The sequence below is a fragment of the Phodopus roborovskii genome, unplaced genomic scaffold (genome assembly GCF_943737965.1).
Source record: "Phodopus roborovskii unplaced genomic scaffold, PHOROB, whole genome shotgun sequence".
Taxonomy (NCBI): Eukaryota; Metazoa; Chordata; class Mammalia; order Rodentia; family Cricetidae; genus Phodopus; species Phodopus roborovskii.
The window spans coordinates 16353080-16371288 of record NW_026126470.1 but is presented as its reverse complement, the minus strand read 5'-3'; the positions used below and the strand labels follow the sequence as shown (position 1 = coordinate 16371288).

The 18209-nt window shown below is 40.5% G+C and overlaps 1 protein-coding gene across 2 annotated transcripts in view; it reads left to right on the top strand.

Annotated features, from left to right (window-relative positions):
* Nrip1 (nuclear receptor interacting protein 1) overlaps positions 1-10910 on the top strand; it is an 80101-nt gene extending 69191 nt beyond the window's left edge. For both annotated transcript variants that reach the window (XM_051191768.1, XM_051191769.1), the window contains one exon: positions 3679-10910. In XM_051191768.1, coding sequence (XP_051047725.1) covers positions 4029-7517 — 3489 coding nt within the window. In that variant the 5' untranslated portion in view covers positions 3679-4028 and the 3' untranslated portion in view covers positions 7518-10910. The remainder of the gene's footprint in view (positions 1-3678) is intronic.
* Positions 10911-18209: the final 7299 nt, after the last annotated feature.

Genomic DNA, 18209 nt, shown 5'->3' with positions numbered 1-18209 from the left:
TCAAACCATTTCCTTCCTGTGGGATTCAGTAAGAAGGTCATAAAATGTGTTTCATCTTTTGTACAACTCTTTTGACAGAATATCCTTCTGGTTAAAGTGCATGTTTCTCAGTCAACTACAATTGAACAAATTGCTTGGGATCATGGAGAGTTGCAGAGGTCCTCCATAGGCCAGCCTGTGGTGAACACTGAGTTAGTCAAGCAGCTATGTCTCCCAGGGAAGCTTTTTTAAATGGGGAATTTAGGTGACAATTTTAAACCTGTGCAAGCCCCCAACAGGCAAGTTCAAGCCATGGATCTGGAAATTAGGAGCAACGGTGGCCTTAGGCAAAAATCTGTAAATGTGTCCTTCCCATTTCCAGTAGAGAGCAATTTAGGAGTCCTTAGACTTATTTTAAACAGCATGCTATGTGGCATTATAGATGTCAAGTCATTTAAGTGTGGTTTTAAATGGAGAATTTGATTGAAAGGAAGATATTGAATCTAAAAGCAATTGGCTAGTGGTCTTTATAATTTATCTTCAACCAAAGATAGTCTTACAAGCAAGAATTCAGTTAGCTATATTTTTCAATATCTAAATACAACCTCAGTATTTGGTTTCACTGTTTTGAAGTATATAAAATTATAGCAAAATTTCTCCTCTCTTGATAAATAATTTCTGAATGGAGAACATAAGACATCACTTTGGAAATAATCTAATTACTTCAAGGAATCAATATTGTGCCCACTTGTGAAATCCTCAAATATGAACTACTTGCAACTATTTTTTATTGAGAGATCCCTTGTAAAACACACACACAAAAGCACACTTACACGCACACACACACACATACTTTTAGCTAAACTTAATACTTTTCAAGGACTTTGTTAACTACCCAAATGCATTATTTTTGAAAATATACTCGTACAGTTCAAACGTTGATAGGTATTTCATTAAGACACTCCATGTGTTGAAATATCAATCTAAGCATATGATTAAGATTCCATAAACTTTTTCATAGTTTAATCTACTTTTTTTTAGAATTCTCTCAGAAATACTATTCTTTCCTTCTAGTAATACTGAACCAGTAATTTTTTTCATAAGGAAGATCTAAAAGATACTTGTATGCTTATAAACAATATTAAACTAATAAAAGCAGGTTTACTTTACAATTTTAATATTGACTAACTGACATGAATTGCATTAAATTTCTGTGAAATGAATTAGTACCTGGAGCACTATCATGTGGTCTTTAGACCCAGTTCTAGTTTTTAAGACTTGTTTAAAAGTTTGGTAGTGGTAATAAATATTGCATTACATGAAATTCATTTTTAAAGTTCCATCGATCTGTGTGAGTGTGTGTACATATTTATATGTAGTGCTAAAGATCAAACCCAAGGCCTTGGGCTATACATTGTACATCTGAAGCAAGTATTTAACACTGAGCTATGTCTCCAGCCCCAGGAATGTGTTTATAATGGAATACTTTTGTGATTTTTTAATGAGTTTTCTTCTTCTTTTAAGTGTTTTGTTGTTGTTGTAGTTTTGTTTTGTTTTTTGTTTTTGCCATTTTGCTTGTTGTAGGAGTGGTGTGAGACTTTTTCATGCTACTGTGTCAAAATATCAGAGCAAAACAACTTAAGAATAGAAACGTTTAGGCTTACGTAGCTCACACTTGCAAAGGTTTTGGCCTTTTGGATGGAGAGAGGCTCACATCACAGTGGCTAGGAGCAGAGTCTGTGCTCTGTGCAGCCTCTTATTTCCACTTTTATCCCACCTGGGGTCCTAGACCATGGGATGGTGCTCGCCACATCCAGGGTGGCTCTTCCCATGTAGTTAATCCTCCCTGGGAATGTTCTCACAGGTCCACCCAGACTTTAATAATCTAGGTGTTTCTCAATAGCACCGAGATGACAAGATGAACTCTCGTAGCAGTTTGCTGTACTTAAAAAGACAAAAGAACACTAATTGAGTCCCCAGCAAAATGAGGCAATCCTGCAATGTCTTCACCATTAAAAGCCATCTGCAGAGCCATTGTGTAACCCGTTGAACTGCATCACCTTTCAGAATGTAAAGACTCTCCAAGATCCCACTTTGTTACTCACATTTAAAAGTTTTCATTAAGCACAAGTCATAATTCAATCCTGTTTTCATTTTCTGTTTATAATGTGTACCTTTGAAAACTTGCAACATCTTCTTATTCTGCATAGATGGCAGAAACCTATCTCATAGTTGGAAATTTTTTTTTTTTTTTTTTAAGATTAGCTGTAACCGCAGTAACCAGTGCAATAAGTGATCTCATTGTCACATCTCTGTCCTTCTAACATCTTTTGTCTTGGCTCTCATGAATTTTGGCGCTCAACATCTTGAAAGTCTGGAAGATGCTTGCATAAACGTGGTAGACAAATAGGTCCCCGCTTCAAGCTAGTAAGAACACTGAATGATGAAGTCCCTCCGACTGAGGGACTAATTGGATGAAAACACTGTATCTCTTGTTATCTTTAGAACCACATTGCTCACTCTTTTAACTCTTGAGTTTGAGAAAAACCACCTGACTATTAAGATATCTGAACACGTTAGTCAAAGGGTGGCATATACAAGCCAATGACATCATCATCATTCATGACCACAGGGGTAGGGAGTCAGCATTCAGCTTATGATTTATGTATCAGAAACCCTGCCACTATCAACTCTCTTTGGTATTTTGGGCAAAAAAGAAATGAAAACGGTTTTAAAGAACATTTTTTGTTTTACTTTGTTTTACTAAATTTTCTACTTAAAAATGTAAAGCAGTCTTAAATTTTTTTCTGGATCAATTTACTTTTTAAATGTATCTTATCTATTGAGCATGTTAGAAGAAATAGAAGGGTTAGGGAGAAAAGGATGTTATGCTGAGACTGATCGAGGAATGTGGGTACTGGCTCAGCTTACCCAGTGCTGTCGATCCCTATCACAGCTCCCGTTTTTATATCATTCCACAGTCCTGAAACAGTCTCCATGAAGACTGCAAGTGGAGAGATTCAGACATCAATCTGAACAAGGTGAACACTCAGGATGGCCTCTTCCTGCCATTCCCCTGTGGGATGCAGATGAGGTTACAGTTGGGACCTCAGTCCTTTAGCTTCGCAGTCATCCAGACTTCAGAGGGCAAGAACATGTGTTCCTGCATGTGTGTTTTTATAACTGTTTTCCTTTCTAGAATTAATATATGAGGTTTTCTGTCTAGTGTGCTTTGTGTGCTAATTACAATTAGCGGAATTGGCCTCGTTCTGAAGGAGTTTTTAGATGTCTTTTTTTGTTGTTATTGTTGTTCCTGAAGTTAAGCTAAACATCCAATGTGTTTTTGGATTTAGGAAATGATTATTATTAGCCTGTCATCAGGTTCTTCTGGTGAGGTAGGAAATGAACAAGGTAAGTGAATACAACACTGGAGCCCATTTACAAATTATGCTGTGAATAATTGCCCAGATGTTCACAAGCCTTCATCACATCCTTCAGTTGCAAAGAAGTGTTTTTAAGAGGACTTACCTACAAATCACACATCTGATCCATGTGGCTGGCTGCCATGTGTATGTGTGCACAGTATATATATGTATAATTTGTATACATAACCTCATGATGCTGTATTATGTTCCTTATAGGTAATAAGCATGACCTGGTTCTGTACCTCCTTAACTATTTTTATTTACATATTTTTAGATACCGATACGTGCATTTGGTGAACAACAAACGATGAAGAAATAAAAACAGCATATTCCCTAAGGAGTGTTACCTGCATGCCACTGCACACCTCTGTATTAAGGAGGGAGCTCTCCAGCTGCTCCTTGCCTAGCTGCTGATCAGCGCTGGGGTCTGTCTTGGAATTTGCATGCGTCTTACCCGCCACTGCCAGATGACATCCTGGTCAGAATGTGACAGCACACCAGTCTCCGACGGCTAGGGAAGGTGATCGACTGACATTGACTTCCTGGAGTTGGATTGCACAGACAAAAAGAAAAGCACCCTTAAAGTGAACAGAAGCCGGGCCCCTGTGAACACGCCTATTGAACATGACTCATGGAGAAGAGCTTGGCTCTGATGTGCATCAGGATTCCATTGTTTTAACTTACCTAGAAGGATTACTAATGCATCAGGCAGCAGGGGGATCAGGCACTGCCGTTGACAAAAAGTCTGCTGGCCACGAGGAAGCAGAGCAGAACTTTAACCTCCCTGGCAGTGCGTTTCCCACCTGTCAAAGCAATGGTCCCACTCTCAGTACACACACATACCAGGGATCTGGCATGCTGCATCTCAAAAAAGCCAGACTGCTCCAGTCCTCCGAGGACTGGAATGCGGCAAAGCGGAAGAGGCTGTCTGATTCCATCGTGAATTTAAACGTAAAGAAGGAAGCCTTGCTGGCTGGCATGGTTGACAGTGTGCCCAAAGGCAAGCAGGATAGCACGTTACTGGCCTCTTTGCTCCAGTCGTTCAGCTCCAGGCTACAGACTGTTGCTCTGTCACAGCAAATTAGACAGAGCCTCAAAGAGCAAGGCTATGCCCTCAGTCACGATCCCTTAAAAGTGGAAAAGGATTTAAGGTGCTACGGCGTGGCCTCAAGTCACTTAAAGACTCTGTTAAAAAAAAGCAAAACCAAGGATCAGAAGGCAGGTGCCACCCTCCCTGATGTGACTAAAAACCTCATCAGAGATAACTTCGTGGAGTCACCGCACCATGTCGGACAGAGCGGGACAAAGGTCATGAGTGAGCCCTTGTCATGTGCTGCGAGATTACAGGCCGTTGCCAGCATGGTGGAAAAAAGGGCTAGCCCTGCCACCTCACCCAAGCCCAGCGTTGCCTGCAGCCAGTTAGCACTGCTGCTTTCGAGCGAGGCCCATCTGCAGCAGTACTCTCGGGAACACGCTCTAAAAACCCAGAATGCGCATCAAGCCGCAAGCGAAAGGCTCGCCGCCATGGCCAGACTGCAAGAAAATGGTCAGAAGGAACTAAGCAGTTTCCAGCTCCCCAAAGGGGTGTCTGGCCATCTCAATGGGCAGGCCAGAACGTCATCATCAAGCAAACCGGTGGCAAGCAAGAATAACCCTACAACATTTCAGAATCCAATGGCTGTTGTTCCCTCTTCCCCCAAAAACACGGGCTATAAAAACTCACTGGAAAGAAACAACATTAAGCAAGCCGCTAATAACAGTTTGCTTTTACACCTTCTCAAGAGCCAGACCATACCCACGCCCATGAATGGGCACAGCCAGAATGAGAGAGGAAGCAGTTTCGAAGAGAGTAGCACACCCACCACGATTGATGACTATTCCGACAACAATCCCAGTTTTACAGACGACAGCAGCGGAGATGAGAGCTCCTACTCCAATTGCGTTCCCATAGACTTGTCCTGCAAACACCGCGTCGACAAACCCGAAGCCGACAGGCCTGTTTCTCTTGAGAACCTCACTCAATCCTTGTTGAACACATGGGACCCCAAAGTCCCCGGTGTGGACATCAAAGAAGATCAAGATACCTCAAAAAACTCCAAGCTGGATTCACACCAGAAAGTCACTCTTCTCCAGCTGCTACTTGGCCACAAAAGTGAAGACAATCCTGAAAGGAATGCCAGCCCTCAGGAAGTCCACTGTGATGTGACGAAGTTCAGTCCGCAGAACTACACAAGGACTTCTGTCATTGAAAGCCCCAGCACAAACAGGACTACCCCAGTGAGCACCCCGCCGCTGCACCCTTCCGCCAAAGCCGAGTCGCCCATCAATCTTTCGCAGCACTCTGTGGTCATCAAGTGGAATTCCTCACCCTATGCCTGCAGTACTCCCGCTTCAAAACTCACAAACGCCGGGGCTGGCCACTTGATGGATCTCACAAAAAGCAAAGAATCCCCGGCAGAGAAACCAGCCCCAAGTGAAGGTGCGCAAAATTCGGCAACCTTTAGTGCCAGTAAACTGTTACAAAACCTGGCACAGTGTGGGATGCAGTCTTCCATGCCTGCGGAGGAGCAGAGACCCAGCAAACCGCTGTTAGGTGGAAACCCAGAGAAACCCCTCGGTATGATTGATAGGTTAAATTGCCCTCTGCTCTCCAATAAAACAAACGCAGCTGAAGAAAGCAAAGCCTTCAGTGGTCAGCCAGCGGGACCCGAACCGGCACTTCCTGGTTGTGAAATAGAAAACCTGCTGGAGAGGCGCACCGTGCTCCAGTTGCTCCTGGGAAATTCCACCAAAGGGAAGAGCGAAAGGAAAGAGAAAATAACTTCTCGGGATGAGGGTCCTCAGGAACATCATCCAGAGAGGCCTGGAAGCGAACAAATACTGATGGTGAAAATCAAATCCGAGCCTTGTGATGACGTCCAGATTCACAACACAAACTTGCATTTAAACCACGACCCTAAGAGCGCCCCATTCTTAGGTGTCGCTCCCGCCATGCAGAGGAGTACAGCTGCCTTACCGGGGTCCGAGGACTTTAAATCAGAGCCCGCTTCACCTCAGGATTTTTCTTTCTCCAAGAACGGTCTGTTGAGTCGATTGCTGAGGCAGAATCAAGAGAGTTACCCAACAGATGATCAGGACAGGAGTCACAGGAGTAACGAGTTGACAAACCTCGAGTCAAAGAGCTTTTGCATGGTCCCCAAGAAAAGGAAGCTTTATACAGAACCACTAGAAAATCCATTTAAAAAGATGAAAAATAGTGCTGTAGAGACTTCGGGTAGCCACAATGCCCCGGAAGTACTCTATGGGCCCTTGCTTAGTCAGGAAGAACTGAAGTTTAGCAGAAATGACCTTGAATATAAGTACCCCGCTGGGCATAGTTCAACCAGCGATAGTGAACATAGGAGTTGGGCCAGAGAGAGCAAAAGCTTCAACGTCCTCAAACAGCTGCTTCTGTCCGAGAACTGTGTGCGTGACCTGTCCCCACACAGGAGTAACTCTGTTGTCGACAATAAAAAGAAAGGCCACAAAACCAACGTGCCCAATAACAAACCTGAATTCAACCTTTCTTCTTTAAATGGATTGATGTATAGTTCCACGCAGCCCGGCAGTTGTGTGGATAATAGGACATTTTCATACCCAGGAGTGCTAAAAACTCCGCTGAGCCCTCCTTTCTCAGAGCACTTGGGCTGTGTGGGGTCCAGACAGGAACCTGGGCTTTTGAATGGGTGTTCTATGCCCATGCCCAACGAAAAGGGACCCATTAAGTGGGTCATCACAGACATGGGTAAGAATGAATATGAAAAAGACTCTCCAAGACTGACCAAGACTAACCCAATCCTCTATTACATGCTTCAAAAGGGAGGCAATTCTGTTACCACTCGAGAAACACAGGACAAAGAAATCTGGAGGGAGCCATCATCTGCTGAGAGTGTCTCACAGGTTACAGTCAAAGAAGAGTTACTTCCTGGAGCAGAGACTAAAGGTTCTTTCTTTAATCTAAGAAGCCCTTACAATAGCCATATGGGAAATAATGCTCCTCGCCCACACAGTACAAATGGAGAGGTTTATGGACTTCTGGGAAACGTGCTCTCGATAAAAAAAGAGTCAGAATAGTGTGTACCTGCCATACCACTTTGGATCTTTTTAAAATTAAATCAGTATGAACTCGAGATCTGTATAAATAAGAGCATGATTTGAGAAAAGCATGCTATAACTGAAGCTTCTTCATTTTTGAAAGTATTGGTTACTGGTGATGTTTAAATATGCACACTAATTTTTGCTTAACATTAGATGTCATGAGGAAACTATTGAACTAGAAGTTGGTTGTTTAATACTTCTGTATGCATCAGATAACAACTGTGAGTAGCCTACGAATGAAACTATTCTATAGTCATAAATTAAGAGGCATTTGTTCAAATGCAAGACTCCATCAATAGTGGATTAATGCAGTTTACTTGTTCTCTTTATTAGGGTACTTCATTTCCCATCTCAGAAGTCAGCCTACATAACAGGTTTTTAAAGTCCAAATTGTTGACTCTTTGAAATATAATCAAATTAAGAAAAGCCCAGAAGCCTTGTGCTGCTTCCCATCTCATCAGTTCAAAAGGAAGAAAAAGTAACCCGACATTTTTCACTTTTGCTAAACAAAAATTCTTTTTAACTCTTGCAAGGGGTTTTGAGATTCCCACCGTGTCAGCCCCACGCCAGACCTTTTCAAAATGGATTTCTTTAAACCTTGTACTATTTAGTAAAAAATTGATTACAATAGAGGGGAGTTTAATAGATCCTTCAAAATAAAAGACAGATATCCATTTTTTTATATTTTGACTACTTTACTAAATTAATACTCCTCCTTTTACAAAATTAGGGAAGGTAATGTTCATCTTCAGGCAGTTTCCTGAACAATTGACTACTTAGAAATAGTTTTTAACAAAAGCAAAAATGGGTTTTCTTTGGATGGAAAGTTAATCCTCATTGTTACTGTGGCACCTGTACCTCTTAGGACCAGGATTTCTTAATTCTGGGTACAGAAACCACATTAGGACCGTCTGGAGTAGTTGCTTAAAATGCAGGTTGCTAGGCAGCATCTCAGGTCTACACAACAGGGTCTCTGCTAGACCTGGGAATCTTCCATCTGTACCTTGACATGTTCTGTGTGTGTTTGAAAACCATGGCTTACAACCTTTCCAGAACATGGGACTATCAAGAAACTATTTGATGCCTATATTCCCCCCTACCCCAATACAGTACAACTCAAAATTTGCAATATTGTAGTTCCTATATTGCCGTTATATCTTTGGAAATCGGGTTCAGAATACTTTTTATGACAAAAAAAAAAAAAAATCAGGTAGAGGGGATAACTTTCCTATCTGGGTCAACATCTCAGGAAAATCTGTGATTATTTATTTGTTAGTAACATTGACTTAATTAGCCTTAGGGATGGAATAACAGGGCCACTTAGCAAACTCAGGTGATCCCAGGAAGGTTGGGAAACTTCCCCTGAACACATCCTTACCTTCTATTCAGACCATCTTCTGCAGACCAGTGCTTGTGAAGATCCCAGTTTAAACCCACGAAAGATGTTACCCTCAGATTATCCGACCACAGATCAAAGGGCACGTATCCATGACAACCTGCACAGTCACTTCAGGACATACATCAAATCACTTTAAATATGTATTAAAAGTAAATGCTGATACTGTCTTGGAAGAACTTAATATATAATTGAGCCATGTGGAATTTCAATCTTGAAAACAAGTTGGGTTTTAAGTTCAGTTTCTATAGCCCATAATTCATCCACCAGACAACATTTTACTTTCAGTTTTGAACCAGGTTAGCAACCGACTTATCAAAAAAAGAAAAAAAAATTATTGTGTACTCAACAATTAAGTAGGAGGAAGTCTATTTGAGGTTGATATATGTACTTGAAGTTGTTTCTAAGATTTTTTTATATCGAAAAATGGACATTATTTCTTAATTGTTTAAAATTCTAAATGGTTATTTTTTTCTCAAGATGATTTGTAAATAGTTAATGGCTATGTTATATGGTAATTGGAGTGTATATTATGCTACATCAGAGGGAGGGACAGGTGTGTACTTATTCTGCTATGAAAAACTCCACTGGCCAGTGAAGATATTTTACTCCATGTCCATACTGTGACAATCTCATTGTCTACACTATACAAATAAGCTTTACACTAAGTCATTTTTCTCTGTTATAGTGAAAGGGTTGGAGCCTTAGAGATACATTATAGGATGCTGGTGTTCGTCCTCCCTTGGAGGCATTGGTCTTCTTACCGTGGAGTGGCACTTAGTTCAGGGAAATGTCCTGAGCCAACATTGCTTTGTTTGCTTTTGTTGGAAGAATGGGAATATGTAATACAGAAATAAATATGACTATAAAGAATGCCGTTCTGACTAACTACAGAACACCCCCACATTGAGTTTAGAGTCATCTTAATGAAGAGAAAGGGCATACATACATACATTCACAAATTTACTTTGTTTATGTATATGTGGTTTCAAATTTGCACACTTACACATTTTCAAGGACTATTTTCGATATCTAGGCAATTTCTTCCTAATAAAGTCATTTGTGAAAGGGTACTACAACTTTCATTGACATCAATAAGGTAGCATTACCTGTTTATTCTCTGCCACATCTTACAGAAGAATGAACTGGTGAGAGCATATATTTTCTATATATATATATAATGTGTATATATATATATTGACTTGTTACATGAAGATGTTAAAATTGGTTTTTAAAGGTTATGTAAATAGTGATTTCCTTAATGAAAAAAAGACATATTTTGTATTGTTCTAATGCAACAGAAAAACCTTTTAATTTCTTTGGTTCCTGTATATTCCATGTATAAGTGTAAATATAATCAGACAGGTTTAAAAAAATTGTGCATGTATGTATACAGTTGCAAGTCTGGACAAATGTATAAAATAAAACTTTTATTTAAGTTGTGATTAACTGCTGCATGAAAAGTGCATGGGGAACCCTATGCATCTGTGCATTTGGCAAAAAAAAAAAAAAAAAAAGTCTTACCAAGTCAGATCAGATATCCATCCCAACCTGACAGTATTCCATTTCTGGACATGATTTCTGTGGCTTCAGCTCTGTGAGAGATTTTGCTCTGAATCCCAGGGTCTCAATTAAAAAAAAAAATCAACCACTTTTCAACATAAAGAATTCACACAACTTCACGGATCATAAATTCCCGTTGGAAACATTATAACCAGGAGTACTCCAGCATTCCTAAATGCTGGAATACAGGCACAGTGCCATTCATGGTAAGAATTCTGGGGTTTACAGCCAGTTTTGATGCAATTTCCTTTAGTAACATAATTTGCCATTTTTATTAGAAATTTAATTTCTTCATATGATGTCATGAATTGTACATACTGAAGTGTGAATTTTTGTTTTGTTTTTTTAATCTCTTAGTGTTTATTTCCTGCAGTGAATTTGAATAAATGAGAAAAATGCATTGTCTCTAATTTGAAATGACTTATTTTTGTGGGTTTTCTCTGGTTTTTTAGATTTTCCATTTAAATGTCAAGTCCCAGGTCATTTAAAACGAAAAAATTAACACAAGCAATAGATTTCTGTCTGTCTCAGAAAAATGAAGGGAAAAAAATAGGCAACTGACCAGAACGTTAGTATATTTAGAAACATGTAATTAAAGCGTAGCTCAAAATGACAGTTGGCCTGTGCTCTGTCTTCCATTTCTCAGTATGTAACTGAATGACCATTACTACATTTTTTTGTTTTTAGACTGGAGTTTATACAATGTTCCAAAAGAAAACTAATTAAATACATATACTTTGTCTTAAGATTTTTATCAGGTGTTTTTATTTTATTTTTAATGGGTCTTATTTGTTTTTAGTGCAACAAAAAGTTCAGGTCACTTTCCAAATAAAACTATGTACAGGAAAAGAGGTAACCATGATACACTGTGCACATATGTGGTCCGTGATGGAGACCGTTTTACTGTATTTGCAATAGTGAAGACTGAGCCAAGCCCCCATCTGGGCAAGTTTTCTACCACCAAGCTGTATTCACATTATTTTTACTTTTTATTTTGAGACAAGGTCTCACTGAATTGCCTAGGGTAGCCTCAAACTCACTGTTGTCCATACAAGCGTTGACCTTGAATTCTTCTTGCTTTGACTTCCAAGAGAGCTAAAATTTATAGATCTGAGCCATGTGACTCAGCTAAGACCACGTTATTTAGGAAGAAGAAAAATAAATAAACCTTTGTACTGTCCCAATTTCACACATTAGCAGTTTATATGTTCATAGGAGTTGTTGGTAATACAGGGAGGGGGGAGGCATTTGCCCAGCATTAAATTCCATTCCCTGGGACTAAAATAGTTGTATAATCCCAACAGGTATCTCCCCAGGTATATAGCCATTTAGGCTCAATGGCAGAGCCCTCTTTAGCATGCACAACAAAGCCCAGCTCAGATTCACTATCCATCACTGCACATATACACAAATAATAATGATGACGATAATGTTTAAGTCTTAAAGACACACCTTGTTATTATTGTACACTTTCTGTGTATTGGCAGATTTCATGTTGCTGGGCACACATAGATGCTAACTTCATAATGAAAGGTGGAAAGCCATGTTTTTATTTACAAGGTGAGAAGGCCTAAGTGCATTGCCTGTGATGGATTTTTAAAGGAACCACCTGTTAATACGGTCTTTGAACTTTAATATGAAGAGTCTTTGAAACCAAGTCGAGTTAGAATTACCCACGCTATGCAGGGTTCTGGTTCATGCTTATTGGTACGGTAATGCCAACAACAACAAATTGAAATTTCATTGCCTGCCACTGGCATCACTAGACTGACATATTTGGCTACGGAAAATGGATTTTAAATGTTAAGTTGGTAAATGTACTGTACCCTTTTGCTTTTTATTGCACGGAATTTGTAAGCGAGCTGATGCTATGCTGTTTCTTGTTGGCAGCATGTAGCATGGGCATAGTTAACGCAACACTATTAACATTTTCAAGATGCTACCTTCTCAAATAAATTAAAGTCCCCTTCTCTGAAAGTTAGTTAGTGTGCTCCTGAGCTAACAAAACAATTGGAAATAATCCTAAAATCCCCTCAGTTCTGCCACACTTGACCCCTCCTAGGAGCATCTATAAATAAATCTATTGGAATTTTTGAGCCCTTTTGCAGCGTTTTTTAATGACTCAGAAACCCAGAGGAGCTCCTGCTTGCCTGGGGTTTTACCAAATATATTGGACATTTCCCCCCAACTTTGAGAAAAGTGTGTAGTCCTCTACTTATCTCGTCTCTCCCTTTTTGCTTATAAACTCTAACCTTGGAGATCACATATACAGGAGGAAATGTAACACATAGGCATCCTGTCTTTGGAAGGCTGTGTGAGTGAACATCATAGAGAAGAGGGCTGGTATGGGCTTTGCTGCCTGACACTATTTCATTCAAGGACAACAGTAGGATGGTTTTCATTGTTTGTGTTAGCCGCCTTGCAGGGTGCCTGCTTGCCACTTTGCCTTTAGACTGATTTTGTGAGTTTGTTTTAGTATTCTTCCATCACAGCCACATTCGCACCTTTGAAAACTAGTTGTTTCTTGAGGAGAAAGTGAGAGACATCCTGGTTCTATCTCTTCATAACTTCAAAGATTCCCTGTGGGCTGGCTAACTATGCCAACTTGACCCAGGCTTGAGTCATCTAAGAGGACAGAATCCCAGTTGCGAAAAGGCCCCCAAGGGATCAGGCTGCAGGCAAGCCTGTAAAGTGTTTTCTTAATTAGTGATTAATGTGGGTAGGGCCATGCCGGGGGCAGGTGGTTGTAGATTCTCTAAGAAAGCAGGCTAAACAAGCGATGGGGAGCAAGCCAGGAAGCAGCGCTCCTCCAAGGCTTCTGAATCAGCTCCTGCCTCTAGGTTCCTGTCCTGTCTGAGTTCCTGTCCTGACTTCCTTTGATGGTGGACAGTGATAAGTATAAAGCCAAATAAATCCCTTCCCCTCAAGTTGCTTTAGTCACGGCGTTTTGTCACCCTAAGAGACTGTCGCAAACCTGATTGTGCTCCTTTGCTCCTTCCTCAAGCTTTATATTACGGATCTCTCTTTTACCACAACTCAGGGCAAAGAAGCATTCCTTCACTTATTCAAAGAGAAGAGTGCTGAAGACTTAAACATGCGTGTAAACAGGACTCGGTACAGTCATGAGACACTTTCCAGTGAGTGCAGGAAATGCTGCAGCTCACCAGCATAAGCTGTGAACTTCCCCCGAAGTCCTTCCTTTTTCCTAATTGGTTTTCTTACTGCTCATGGAAACAAATTTTCTCTCACGAGATCATGGCCTACCCCACTTTATGGTGGTCATTTCCTACAAAGCCTTTAGGAGGAAGGGGCAGGGCAGAGTCTTAAAGTGTAGGCTGCCCTAAAATCTGCAGCAACCTTACTTCATTCTCCCAAGGGCTGGTACTGCATGCATGAGCTACCATGCCTGCTCATTCTTTCTTCACTAAAGGCAGGTGGCTAGACTATAAGGAGCAAGTATCTCCCATTCCTCCCCACTTGCAACAACACACAGATATTTATACATCTTAGATAAGGTCTAAAAGCGGGTCTGATAATCTTCGAAGAGGGTTACCTAATACTTCACATTGTCAGGTCAGTACAATCATCTTTCTAACATGAAAAGTATGAGATGGCGGTTTTCAGACCCCTTTGGGCTTGCTTGCCACTCATGAGATGTTAGGCCCTCATTATCAAGCCATCTCCTCTGCCCTGGAAGATGACCCTCTGAAGGGGAGGTCTCCTGTTCACTTTGGAAATGTGTGCTTAGAAAGAACAGAGCTGCTACAGAGAGGAAGTCATGGCCCACTTTTCTTGATGTTGTGCTGGTACGTCTATGATGGGACTCCACAAATCAAAGATCACCCACTCAGAAACCGGGGCAAACAGAGGCAAATACCAACTGCTGTCACTGCCTCCCATCCTGGCCTAGGACATGTCAGGTTTCATAACCCCATGTCTTTCTGTCCTCTTCAGAATGCTAACATCATCTCTGTTCAACATCCTCTGCCATTAAAGCTCCTTCTTCCCGTATCTTTCAGAGATACTAACCATCCCTGTCTTCAAACAGCCCAGACTTCGAGTTCTTTCTAGTTATATAGCCATGCTAAGGTTTGTCTGTTTCCTCTGATGTATGTGTATCTATTTACCTTGTCATATTATTAACATCTGAACTTTCTCCAGTCTTGAATTCATCGTGCATGCTTTCTTCCATTTTATTCTAACAACCCTTTTCTCTGTGTTGGGAAACCATTCATGTCTAAAAATTTTGTTCCTCTGTACCTTTAGATTATGGCGAGTATTGTTCACCTGCAACTTCCTTAACCTGATGCTCCTGGCCCCTTATCTATGCCATCACTCTGAGCTTTAGCACATCCCATCTCAAGTCTTCAGCATCTGCTTGGCCTTCCTCCTCCTGTCTCACTAAAGACATTATAGTTCAAAAATGTTTAAGAGCCCACTGTGCTGTTAAAACAATGACAGTGGATGACAACTGAACCCTAGCGTGAGTTCAGTTAGATAATTCCTTATTACTCAAGGCCTTAGACTTCTAGCCCTGTTCTACATCTTCACATGTTTGACTTCCCCACCCTCTCACACTCTTCTCAATCATGCAAATAAGAAACTTTGCAAATGGCTCACTGTCTCTGAGCATTCCCGCCTCCATGCCACCGGTACATTCAGTTCTTCAGCATCCTTTGCCAAAGGATCTTCTCCTTTGCGCACATGTTCCCATTATCAGAGTAGTAAACTACCATTTCCTTTCAAAACCTGCCTTCTTCAGGAAGCCCTCCATATCTCACTGCTGTGTGACAGAAGTGTTGTTGAGCCCTCTGCAAATCCATAGTGCTTTCTATAAACTTCTTGTATTGCACTCATTAGAATGAATGATATACTCCAGACTCCTTTTAAAAGGCAATAGATAGGCAAACACAGTCCTTAATGATAAGACTCTCAACCACATAGACACTTCAATTAATTAACCTGCTTCAGATCCCCAAGGAAACATGGATTCTTGTGGATACAGAAATGCCAACTAGTACCAAATACTAATTAGTTCACTAGTCACTTGGTGGAGTATTTTGAATGTGGCAACTTACCTATGATGACCAAATGACCAGGATTTTGGTGGCTCAGTCCATGACAAATAAATGTACATGGGTTGATATAAAGCTTATCTCACATATAAAGCTAGGCTGCTAGATATGGTCTCTCTTTATTATGATTCCACAAAATTGGCATAAATGTGTACATTCTGTTTGCCCAGGATCAAGATAAAAATTCAATTCCTGTCCCTCAAGTGAAGAAATATGATCTTGTCCGAAATTTTTTTGTACTCCGAATCTTTGCAACTGGCCCTGGAAGTGTAAATCCAAGCACATTCAGGATAAGTAGGTGGCTTCCATTAAGATGAAATAATAGTTCAGTGTCTGCAGCCAAGCAGTGCTGGTGGATGTCATTCCTGACTTCTCCTCATTATGGGGCTGGGCGTTGTAAAGAAGAAGGAAAGAAGGAATGGGTATCTGGCTTCAAGGCTTTTTTTTTTTTTTTTTTTTTTTTTTTTTTTTTTAATAAAGGAGATAATTGAAAGTTAGTCTTTGTGTAGTTGAAAAACCATGAGGACAGGTGGGTATAGTAAGAATGAGGACAGCCATTACAAGTCCAGGGTCCCTGCCTTTGCTAAGAGTGAGGTCATTTCCTTATGTTTTAGGTTTGATTTCCAGGACTGAAAAGGGAAAAAAAAATCTCTTTCTGCTCGAGAAAAGCAGGATATCTTTTAGACCTAACTATTTAAAGGATAATCCTACTTCCTTCCTCAAAGATAAGAAGTTTGTTGAGAATCCATACATTTAAATCAAATTTATTTCTAGTGTCTTTTGTCCTGGGGAAAGAGTGTAGAATTTGGATCTGGAATGTGCCTCCAAAACCCATGTGTTAAGTGCCTGGCCCCCAGAGTGGAATGATTGAAAAGGGGTGGAGCATTAGCAGATGTTACATCACTTAACAGGAAGTCTTCATGTCATCCCCTTCATCTCTCCTCGGCCACAAGGTAAATGGTTTGTTCTGTCATTTGCTCCCTGTCACATCGTCCAATCACAGACCCAAAGCAATAGGACCAGTGAATCACTGACCAACTCTAAATCTACAAGCCCAAACAAACTATTCTGCATCCTAAGTCAATTGTCTCGGGTGTTTGTCTCTCTCTCTCTCTCTCACACACACACACTTTGCAATATTTCAGTAGCTTTTCAGTATCTGCCACATTAAAATACTCTCTATTTTTTAAAGTCACAGAAAAACTGAGCAGAAGCAGCCAAGATTTACCATGTACCCCATGCAAGCTTCTCTCCTATTAGTAACATTTTGAATAATGTGGTGCATTGGTTATAAGTGATGAATCAAGAACACTGTATTGCCAACTGACGTCCATAGTTTACATTGAGTTTTAACCTTTGCATTTGTTCATTATATAGAATCGTGTGTATTTATGATGTGTATGGCCCAGGTATATTATCATGTAGAACATATTCATCACCCGAAGACTCTTCCATGCCCCATGGCCCCCTCCTTCACCCTCGTCACACACTACCGACAATCCTGCAGCACAGGAGTCATTCCTTTTGTAGGATGTCCTGTAGTCGGAACCTATCAACACGTAGCCTTTCCAGAGGTGCTTCTTTCTCTACTAATATGCACTGAAGACTTTTTTTACAGCTTGTGGTTTGATGGCTCACGTCTTTTTATTCTTGAAAATTGATGCATTTCTGAATCATACCAAAGTTTGCTTATGTGTTGACCTATTAGAAGATGCAATGGCTGTTTCCTGGTTCCCGCAATTGTGAGTAAATGTCTATAAATGATAGTGTGTGATTTTTTATCAGAACCTTGGTCTCTCCATTTCTCTCTCTCTCTCTCTCTCTCTCTCTCTCTCTCTCTCTCTCTCTCTCTCTCTATTTGTCTCTTAAATGCTTCACAGAAAGCCGAGCCTTTCTGAAATTTAAATTTCCCAGCTTCCTGACAACCAAGCGATGCATAACTGCCATTCCAAATCAGTCAGTTTCATTGGCTGTATCAGAATAGGCTAAATTCAGTTGCAGTATTACACAACCCTAGACACATGGTGACTAGGAACCACACAGTTCTAGTTCATATTCCTGATGCTTGTCCATCCTGAATCAGAAGAGGCTCACTTCTACCCTCTCCTCATCACATTGTTTAGCAATATGGTACATTCACCTCAAACTATCAATGGGCTAGTTACAGTACAGGGGAGAGAAAATGCTAAAATAAGTGATGAATTTTAAAGAACATAATGCCATATTATGCCAACCAGTACATTCTGCTTTGCTCCAGTGGGATAGGAAGTGCAATTATATATCTTACATGGAAGAAAATCATAGATGTTTACTAATACATTTTAATACTTTGTTTTCTAGTGCATAATAATGATCTTTTAGTTACCACATTAAATTTGTTTATACTTTGATGTTTGCCTTTCTTCTTCCAACTGTGGCCAATAGTGTCTAGACACAAAATTTATCCAGCCTTGAGATTTCACAAGCCCAGTGTCCTGCTGCAGATCAGAATATAGCTCTCAGCAGCTTCGCCAACAGCATGCTTGCCTGCCTGCCTGCTTGCCTGCCTGCTAGCATGCTCCCCACCATGATAGAGTGGAGTAACCATCTAAAGCCATAAGAAAGCCCCCAAATAAATGCTTTCTTTTATAAGAG